The 10818-nt window shown below is 47.7% G+C and overlaps 1 protein-coding gene across 5 annotated transcripts in view; it reads right to left on the bottom strand.

The window, feature by feature from the left end:
• Positions 1–3583: 3583 nt before the first annotated feature.
• The window catches only part of DSP (desmoplakin), a 99030-nt gene continuing 91795 nt past the window's right edge, over positions 3584–10818 (bottom strand). For 4 of the 5 annotated variants that reach the window (XM_067751945.1, XM_067751946.1, XM_067751944.1 and 1 more), the window contains 2 exons: positions 8505–10799; positions 3584–7503 (listed from right to left, as the gene is read on the bottom strand). In XM_067751945.1, the coding sequence (XP_067608046.1) occupies positions 4279–7503; positions 8505–10799 (5520 nt within the window). In that variant the 3' untranslated portion in view covers positions 3584–4278. The remainder of the gene's footprint in view (positions 7504–8504; positions 10800–10818) is intronic. The other variant, XM_067751948.1, reaches the window with a different exon arrangement.

The raw sequence follows: 10818 nt of genomic DNA, 5'->3' as shown, positions 1-10818 counted from the left end.
GGGCCACGTAGCCACGTGACTGGATCCGCCAACAGGGAAGGGCCCCGGGAAGGGCGGAAGCTGTTCTGAGAAGTCTCTTCCGTCCCTTCCCGACGTCGCTACCTTCGTAAGGCTCGTGGATGCCTTTGCACTTGGCCTTCCGTGAACGGCGTTCCCCGCCCCAATTTAAAAAAAAAAAAAACGCTTATATCTACAGAAAAGTTTAAAGAGTAGTACAATGAGCATTCGCATAGCCGTCCTCCAGTTCATTAACTGCTTAACATTTGGCCTCTCTCCCACCGTCTCCATACACACAGCCCCGCACACTGATTTTTGACGAATTATTTGAAAGTTGCGGATACTTCACCCCCACAGACGTCTGTATGCATCTCCCAAGAATAAGGACATAGCCCGACATAAGCATCATATATGATCAAACCTAGAAAATTAATGATTTCATAGTATCATCTAACATAATTCGTATTCAAATTTCCCAAGCTGCCCCCGAAATTCCTTTGATAGCCGTTTTTATTATTTTTTTCAACCCATGAGCTATAATCGGCTCTTTTACTGCAGAACAGTCTCTTCCACTCTCCTCTGTAACTTGTCACTGAATTTTGTCCCGACTTCCCGCCAGTTGTCTGGTAGAATGTTCCTCCTTCTGGACTTGTTAGATCTTCCCCTTACGACTAGATTCAGTGTTAAGCATTTTTTGCAAGACGTGTGTACCTCTTTATCACACCTCATAGAGGACACATATCTTAGATTCTCCTGCTGTCAGTAATGCTAAATTTGATCACTCGGTAAAGACAGTGACTGCATGGCTCCATTGTAACTGTACATTTTCCTCTTGGTATTTGGTAAGTAATCCGAGGGATGCTACTTTGAGGCCATGTGAACGTCCCGTTCCCAGCAAACTCACACAATCCTTCACTGAATCTGTGACTACATTACTGATTGCATACCCGATGATTCTGTAACTCTGTCATGCTCCCACGTTTATTAGCTGCCATTCTTACCACGCCTTCATTTTTTCTATTGTTTGTTTCACTATGGAATCACGGTTTGGTTTTTTAAAAACCATTATTAAAGGTTTTAAAATTCGTTATTACATACTCCATTACCATCATAATTCTTGTTTTATAAGCAGAAAATGTGTTTGCAGAAATTATAAAGTGAATACAAAATACTGATATTTTTGAGAAAATTGAATTGGATCAAATCAGTAATAAAAATTTTTCCATGGTTCCATGGACTTCTTCTGAATAGTAAGATCACTGGTATTTGACATAGCCTAAATGATGCTGTCAACACAAAGTGAACAATGCAAGAGGCATTTACTAAAGACTGAGTATTTGTTATATGGATTCAGCCCATTAATAATCAATGTCCATTTCCATCCTGTATCTTGGACTTAATTTTTTTTTTAACCATCATAATTCTTGTTGATGCTCAAATGGTCCCAAGTTTGACCAGTGGAAACCACTATAACCACCTGTGTCTCTTTGACACATCCCTGTTAGTCCTCAAGTACTTCCCTGCTTTGATTAACCCAAGTTTACTCTGTACATTTCCTACCCAAGACCTGGAACCAGCCCTTTTGGTTTCCCCAAATGGTTTTAACTACCAGAATCTAATCCCTCTTATGTTTTTTTTTTTTTTTCAAGCCTGATGCCAAATCTTTGCTTTCCTTTGCACTTGCTTCCATCAGGCAGTATACAGTGGAGTATACTTTTGTGAACAACTATTCTCAAAGGCAAATAGCACAGTTCTCACACACACACACAAATAAAGGTGATAATATGGAAACAGGCCAGTAGCTACAAGTGGATGTGTGGCGAGAAGCAGTCTATTCATACTCTGCTCACAGCATCCTTACTTTTTGTTTGCCATTACATAGTTTGCCAAGCCTCCTGGAAAATGTGAGTCTATTTTTGGGTGTGAAGTGATGACTGTTGTTGAAAATTTACATATACAGTTCCCTTGTCTGTGGATGTACAGTATACGTGAACCAGATCAAAACTCAGCCCGGGTCAAGTATGCCCTCTCTCCAGGATCCAGCTCTCTCATTTCACAGCTAATGACAACTCTGGCAGCAGCTTGGAGGGGGTGTACCATATCAACCTGAAGAACTCCTTTCCATTGATTCATGTTAATCTGTCCAATCACCATTTTCCTAAAGAGGTCTCCTGACCCCCGTTCTAGGTTAGGCCTCCATTCTGGGCTGAATTCTGTCCCCTCCAAAATTCAAAGTCCAAACCCCCAATGTGACTGTATTTGGAGAGGTAATTAAGGTTAAATGAGGTCATAAGGGTGGGGCCGTCATGTGACAGAACTAGTGTCCTTCTAAGTTGAGGAAGAGATGCCAGAGCTCCTTCACTGCCTGTTAGCCCGGAAGAGAGCTCTCACCAGAAACCAACCCTGGTGGCATCTACCCTGACCTTGGACTTCTGACCTCCAGAGCTATAAGAAAATCAATGTTTGTTTAAGCCACCGGGTCTGTGCTATCTCGTCACAGCAGCCCGAGCTAATGCAGTCCCCCAGCTCTGGCCTAAGGATCCTCCTTCATTTCCTTCAACATAGCATTTCCCAGGCACTTTCCTTCCTTTTAAACTACAAGGGCTATTTTTGCACCAGGTACTTCTCCCATTAGATCCACAGCTTCTGGACCATGTGTGGCACACAGAACTCAATATTCAGTGAATGAAATTAATAACAAATCCTCCAAATTGGGAGGGGGCCAAGAGGAAGAAAAAGAGAGGCGAGGTAAGGAAGAAACGAGTGCTGTTTTCACCCTAAGTACCAAAAGCCCCCCCCCACCAATAAGTTAAGGATTATCTAGAGTATGATCGTTTTTGTTCTACACAATTAGCATTTCATTTGTCTTCCTAGTTTCTACTGTACCATCAAATGTGTCTGATTGTATTAATACATGCTTCTGATACATGAAAGTTGTCCCACTCATTGTTTTACATGTGTCTTCTGTACCCATCCAGACTGTACGTGCCTTGAAGTCAGGGTCTTATAAACTCTACTGAATCCTCATTGTGCCCAGCCCAACACTAGACATACCAGGCATTCAGTAAAGTATTATTAATTTAATAGCAAATGTCCGGATTTCAAAAGTTTTCTTTGATCCAAAGAATAGGCTTATATTTCGTTGTCCTTCAACAGAGAACCAAGAACTCTTCAGGAATCAGTTTCATAGATTCAAGGTCAATTCCCTTCTCTTTGGGGACTAAAATGCAACCATGTAGTTTAAGGCTACCCAAAATGGAATCTTAGCCACTTCATGTTTTTTAAAGGGTATGACAGTGACTTCTCCCCATGCTATTCACTGTCCAGAATAAGCCAGAAGTGGGTATTGACCTCTTGCCTGGCCTCCTTACACAGGCTTCTTTCAAGGACTCTACCTGGTACATAAATGTTGAAAAAACTACCTTCAGAAGACCAGCTTCTAACAAGAACTCAGAACTAGAACAGTTTTTTAACGGTCTTCCTTAATAGATGTTTAGTAAACAGTTTCAGACACATTTTACAATAAAAAGCTTCTGTTAAATGCCCTTGTGTGTAGGAACATATTATTAAATCAAAACGCAAAAACTTCAAACGTCTAAAACTTTATTGCCAGAATAGCAAACTTCATAAAGACACCTTTGAAAGTACATAGAAAATGACAAGCAAAATGAACAGAAAACTTTGGCTAAAGGACAGCAAAGATTGCTACTATCATGCACATACAGTCAAATTAATACCAAACCAAACAGGTACACTTAAGAGTATATGGGTCATGCAATCCGAGGAGACGCATTCCAAAATGCTGGGGTTTGAGGGGGATTCTTTTTGTGTGGGGGAGCGGGGGGATAGGGTAATTTTCTCCTCATACAGAAAATGGAAATATTTAGATGAGACGCAGACTGATGACTACAAGGTCAATTTCATTTTTATCTCCAAGAACAGAAATCTGGGTTATAGGCCATAAGAAGTTCAAGAAGCATCACTCAAAAATCTAAAGACAGAAGAGAAGAAACAGACTCTAGATTCAATTTGTGTTTTCCTTACAACTGATTACTATTTCCTATACGCTACATCCAGTGTATGACATTGGTTCAGGTAAGCTAAGAAGATAAAAAGCCAGAACAGCCTTTACCATTTGATTCCCCCCATGGCTACGTTTTCTTAAGCCTAGAAAGTTCTATCACTATCCTACAAGCACAAGGTTTTCTTTCTCTATTATTTAGTAAAGTGAAAATTCATATAAATGAAAGCCAAGGTCTAGCAACCATTTCCAACCGACTACTAGTGCCCAATAGAGCTGTTGCTAATGGAGTAGGAGTAGGTGTGGGAAGAATTCCCCGTCGCATCGAAGCTTCCTCTCCGGGACCCACTGCGGGAACCGGACCGGGAGCCAGAGCGGGAGCCGGAGCGGGAGCCTGGGGCAGAAGACATGTTATAAGGGCTGGGCAGGCCCTTGGAGGAGACCGAGGCGGCCTCCAGAAGGCGCAGGCCGGTGATGTCTTCCACCATGGAGCGATTCATGGCATCCTTATAGGATATCTTCAACTTGGTTTTGGGGCAGGTCAGGATCTTGCTGTAGTTGCTGGGGTCTTGCAGCCTCTGCGCTGCCCGGCCGTCGATGTACCCCTTTCTGATGGCTTCTTCCATGCTCATCCTCCCTTGCACCTCGGGGTCAACCAGGCCCCCCGTGAGGTACTGGAACTCCAGGAAGCGCTGGCCGGCCTCATAGGGGAGCCACTTTTCTTTCACTGCCTCTGCTGCCGACATCTTCTTCTTTCCCTTCACTCCTTCAAAGCCGAGGAAGGCTTTCTGAGCAGGCTTCAGCCTGGTGGCCATATCCTGGTCGAGCAGGCCCTGGGAGACGGCGTCCTGGAGGGGCAGCTTCTGCCCCGTGGTGGGGTGGATGATGCCGCCCGTGCAGGCCTGGGCCTCCAGAAGCCTCTGCCCCGTGATGCTGTCAACGATACCCCGCTCTATCCCTTCCGTGATGGAGATCTTCTCCAGGTTTTCCGTGTCGAAGATGGCTGCAATGGGGCTCGATTCTTCCAGGGTTTCGGACAGAGACCTGCTCTTTATGGTTAAATTCCTGACGCTGGAGACGGTGGAAATCTTGCTTAAGGACTCATGTCGCGAGCTGCTGAAGACATCATCGCTGACGCCACTCCCGGTGCCACCGCTGTTGCCGACACCATTCTTCAAGGAGATCATATCAGCAAACTGAGTGAGGCTGAGGCTGCCGGACTTGTACTGGTCAAAGAACTTCCTGTCAACGAGGCCCCTGTCAATCGTATCTTGAACATCATACTGACTGCCCGTCTTCCTGTCTACCAGGAGCACCCGGGTGGAGCCGTCTGATCCAGTGATGGTTATTTCTTCCCACTCGCACTCCTGCTCACACAGTTCTTTGAAGGTTTCGTAATCTATGAGGCTCTTCTTGTAGGCCTCCTGGACAGACATCTCCTTGTTGGTTTCCGGGTCAACTATGACCACTCTGCGCTTCCTGAGGGTATTCTTTTGGGATGTCTGCACCTGTTTCTTCTTTTCTTTCAGGGGCAGAAGACACAGCCCCGTTTCCTCATCCTTAATGCACCTTTCTTTCAGCTGCAGATACGTAAGGTTTTCTTCAGTGTTTGGGTCGAAGAATCCTTTTGTATCGTCACTTGGATCCGAGAGAATCTCACTGAGCTCCTGATTGAAGTAGCCCCTCTTGTACGCTATGTCAACGGGCAGGCGGTGGCTCTCCTTCGGGTCGATGATCCCACCGGTTGCAATCTGTGCTTCCAACAAGCGAATGCCGTGGCCCTTTTCGATGAGTTCCTTGTTCATGGCTTGGAACAAGGAGATGGTGTTTCCTGTTTCAGGGTCGTTGTAGCCGGTGACAGCTCGTTCCGCAGACAGGAGCTTCTCCTTGAACTCGATGCCCACCAGACCTCTTTTGTAGGCTTCCTCCACCGGTAACCTCAAGTTGCTAACAGGATCCACGATGAAGCCAGTAGCTGCTTGCGCTTCCAGGAGCTCCAGGGCAGTACCAGGTCGGACCAAGCCAATTTTCATGGCCTCGTAAATGCCAAGCTTCTGTTTTGTGGTCTCACTGTAGATGCCTGCGATGCAGCTTGAACCCTGAAGGAAATCCTTAATTCTCTCACCAACCTCATCATAAGAAATCTGACCTGATTCCAGTTCATTGACAGTGGATGGTCTCAATATACCGGAATCAACCAGCTCGGAGATGGGCACGGGTTGTCTGATTCCCTGGAAGGACATACTTCTCTTCTGTACTGACAGCAGCAGCAGACCGGTGTGCGGTTCGATTCTGCACCTTTCCCTCAGCTGCATGTAACTGACCTTCTTTTTGGTGACCGGATCCATGAAGTTCTTCTGACTATCTCGGGGATCGTTCAGGGACCGATACAGATCTCTGTCAATCAGCCCACGAGCCAAGGCTGTATCTTTCGGCAAAAAGACGCTGTTCACAGGGTCCACCACACCCCCTGAAGCAATCTGGGCTTCCAGCAGACGCATTCCGATTTCCCGATCAATCAAATTTTTCTTGATGGCTTCGGACACAGATACCGTCTTGCCTGAAAATGGGTCATCAAACCCAGTGACGGCTTTCTCTGCTGTGTATATCTGCTGGCGGTCATCGAAGTCGATGAGGTCCCGAGCTATGGCGCTGTCAACAGTCAGCTTCTCGTTCCTGTGGGGATCAATTATACCACCAGTGGCTGCCTGGGCCTCCAGAAGCATGACTGTGGATTCTGGGGTGATCAATTTCTTTCTCTTGGCCTCTACCAAAGAGTATTTCTCCTTAGGGGAAGTGGAAACTCCAGCGATAGCGCCTGCTCCCCGAAGGAAAGGCTGGATCTCAGAAGCAACTTCTTCCACTGACTTTTTCCCCTGCAGCAGTTTGTCCAGGGTTGTTTTGTCGATCAGCTGGCACTCGTACAGCTGCAGCGCCGTCACCTTCTTCCTCAGTCCGTCAAACACCAGCTTCGAGGAGTCAACGGACCACTCGTACTCAGTCTGGGTCTCGCGGTGGGACCCATACGGGCGCTGCCTGAGTTTGTCGATTTCCCTCTGAAGCCGGGAGCGCTCTATCTCCAGCTGGGACTGGGTCTCCCTGCTGGAATCCTCCAGCTTCCGCTGCCACCTGTCCTCGATCCTCTTGATCTCCGCCTGGAGTCTTTCAATCTCACTCCTAAGGCTGTTCTTCTCTCTCTCGCTCTTTTCTCTTTCGGACTCTATCTTCCTAACAGTCTCCTCTTTGCGGGAACACTGTGTTTTCCACTGGTTCAGGTCGTTCTGGATCTGCTGTTTCTCACACTCCAGGCGCTGTTTCACCCTGCTCTCTGCCTCGAGGGTCACTTTGGCCTGATTCAGCTCATCCTCCAGCCTCTGCAGCCTGGCCTTGTCTTGCTCCAGAACTTTGATTTTCACCAGGAGGCTCTCTCTCTCCTGCACCACCTGAGAGCACTGATTATTGGATTCCTGAATCCTATTAGATGCCTAGAATGCAAAAAAAAAGAAAGAAATGGGAAAAAATAATGATGTGATCATATCACAGGGCCATTATCATTTAACTTCTTTTCCTATATTTTTAAAAAAAGTATATTTACTTATCGGCCCTTTTCTTTTCCTTGAGCACACTGTTAATTTTGTTATCTTACAAGTTCCTGAAAAAAATTCTGTAGATACATGTTGCCACTTTGATAAATGGCTTCTGTACTTTCTATATTTTTCCACAGAAGGAAAAAGGAGCAGCTGTAGACCTGGCTTACTCTTAATAGTAATTATGGTTTGAACAGATATGGGGAGTTTTATTCCAGGTTATCCCACCTGCTGTACCTACACTTCACCTGTTACAGCTATACTCACATGTTTAATAAAGCAATACAAATCTACAGACGTACGCACACCCCTCACCCAGCCCCACACAAATATTGTCTACAGAAGTCAAACGTACTAGAAGTTCAAGAGGTTGAGTGTTTTAATTAGGGGTTAAAAGAAGAAAAGTCAAACAAAAAGAAACATATTAGGGCCACGATGGAAAGAGCAGAGAATAACGCATGCAGAAAAATCACAGAAGCAAGCAAGAAAGCGATTTTCAAACTGCACAGAAAACCCATTTAATGTGGCTTTTATTTAGGAAAACTTCAGTTACAAACGTTACGTCACAGCTCACAAAGAGCCACCTTCTAGAAGACAGAGTGGAACACTGAGAGGAAGTGAGCTCAGATGTCACACCCCAGCCAAAGTTGGAAGAGCAGAGCCAAGTGCGGGTTACACAGGGACGGGCACTCGCTGTGGGAGTAGAAGAGAAGGGCAAATGGCACTGAAATGACCCTGAAGTAGCGTCTGGATTAGGACAGACAGCAGCACAGCATCAAAAAGAAAAGCGAGACGTATGCAAGCATCCAGCCCAGCAGCAAGAGCACAGCCCAGCTGGGAGGACCGTGGAGGGAGTTAGTTGAGAGGAAGTGAAGCGGCGATCAAATATTTGTGAATACCTCTAATGCCTGCTTTTGGAATTTCTCAATTTCCTGTCTCAAATTTCCCCTCTCTCTCTGTAAATCATTAATCAGGCCCTGCAGCTCCAGGGTCCGGGTGTTGCTGATCTGCAGCTGGCTCCGGAGCTCCAAGATAGTGGCGTTTTTGTCATGCTCAGCCTCGCTGCGGCCCTGCTGGAGGTCATCGTACTCCAGCCGGAGGTTCCGCAGTTCCCCCTCAAGCAGCAGGTGCTCCTTGGTGAGGTTCTCAGTCAGCGACTGCAGCCTCTCGATTTCAAGCCTGCTCTCGTTCAGGCTCCTGCTCTTGTCCTCAACAGCCTTCTGGAGATGCTCGCTCCGCACATGCGCCTGCCTGGCGTTCTCCCGCTCCTGCAGCAGCTGCTGCTGCAGGGCCTCGACCTGGGAGGCCAGCCTGCGCAGCTCGTCCTGGGTCCTCTGCTTCTCCCGCAGGTGGCCGTCCAGCACGTCCCGCTGCTGCTGCAGCTCGTCCTCACTCCTCTGTTTGACGATGGACACCTGCTCCAGCTGCTGGGTCAGGCTGGTGACCTGGATCGCCTGCTCCTTCAGGGACGCCCGCAGGGTCTCCAGCTCCTCCTCTAGCTTCTTCCTCCTGCAGGAGTCCTCGGAGGCCGCCCGCTTCAGCCACACCAGCTCCTCCTCTGCCTTCTGCTTCTGCAGCTGCAGCTCCTTCAGGGAGCTCTGGCAGCGGGCGATGTCCTGGTCCCTGACGGCCCTCTCCTGGGACACCCGCTCGTAGTCCGTCCTCAGGCATATCAGCTCCTGTTCCTGCACCTTCAGTTTGCTGACTGTCTCCGTGGCACTGCTGTAGGCCTTCTGCAGCTCACACTGTGCCCTCTGCCACTTGGCCTTCTCATCCTCCAGACACTTCCGCTGCTTTGCTTCCGTCTCTGTCAGCTGCTTTAGCCTCTCTATCTCCTTGTTTTTATCCTGGATCGTCTTGGCGGCATCATCCAGAGACTGCCGGTACCGTGTGCTCTCTTCCATCCGCACCTGCGTGACCTGCTTCAGCTCCACCTCCAGCTGCTGTTTCCGCTGCGACATCTCCAAGCCCGCGGCCTTTTGCTGCTGGACGTTCTCTTCGACCCTCCTGAGGTTCTCCGTGGTCTGGGCTAGAGCGTTCTTCAGCTTTGTTACTTCTTCCGAGAGGCTCCGGTTTTCCCTGGTGAGGTTGTCTATCTGGGCTCGGTAGCCGCTGGTGTCCTCCTCCTTCTTCAGGGTGAGCTGGTGGATGGTCGTCTTGGTGATGTTGATCTCCGTCTCGAACTGGTTCTTTAAGCTGATGATTTCCTCATCGTAATTGCTCCTTACCTTAGCCAGTTCATTCTCATATTCCCGACGGTGCTTGGCCTCCTGCTGAAACTCAGCTTTGAGTCTTTCGATCTCCTTGTTTTTGTCCTGGATGGTCTTGGCAGCCTCCTCCAGGGACTGCTTGTGCCTGGCGCTGTCCTCGGAGCGCTGCTGGATGACCTGCTTCAGCTCCATCTCCAGATGCTGCTTCTTCTGCAGCATCTCGGAGCCACAGGCCTTCTGCTGCAGGGCATCCTCTTCTGCCCGCCTCCGCTGCTCCGTGGTCTGCAGGACGCTGTCGGTGAGCCGGACAATCTCAGCCTTCAGATCTCGATTCTCCTTCATGCATCTATCGAGCTTGTTTTGGAAATTTTTGGAATCATCCTCTTTTTGCATGGATATCTCCTTGATGGTAGTCTTTGTGATGTTAATCTCTGTTTCATACTTGTTCCTTAAATTACTCATCTCCTCATTATAGTGGTTTCTTACCTTTGCCAGCTCATTTTCATATTCTCTCTTCCGGGTACCCTCCTCCTGCAGAAGAACCCTCAACCTCTCTATCTCGAACTCCTTCTCCTTGATGGCTTTCTCAGACTCTATTTTCTGCCAGCTGAGGCTCTCCTTCTCGCTCTGCCTCGCTTTCTGCAGCTGGTCATATTCGTTCTTCTGTTGATCAAACCTGTCTTCCACGGTTTTCCTGCTTCGCTTTTCATGCTCGATCTCGTAAGTCAGCCGGGTGATCTTCTCATTGAGCTCTTTGATTTGGCTGTAGCACTTGTCTAGATTTTGCTTGGCTGACTTGCCATCCAGCTCAGCCTGTCTCTTCAGCTCCTCCAGGCTCACGAGCTTTGCTTTGAACTGGGAACACTCCGCCTGGTATTTCTGCAGGTTCTGATCCAGGAATTTGTTCTTACTGCAGTTTTCAGAGTTGGCGTCTCGGGCCAGCCTGAGCTCCTCTTCCAAAACTTCGATCTTGGTATTTTTCAGCTGTGGAAGGGAAATCAGA

Source organism: Pseudorca crassidens, chromosome 10 (genome assembly GCF_039906515.1).
Source record: "Pseudorca crassidens isolate mPseCra1 chromosome 10, mPseCra1.hap1, whole genome shotgun sequence".
NCBI classification, from domain to species: Eukaryota; Metazoa; Chordata; class Mammalia; order Artiodactyla; family Delphinidae; genus Pseudorca; species Pseudorca crassidens.
This window is presented reverse-complemented; position numbering and strand designations above follow the sequence as displayed.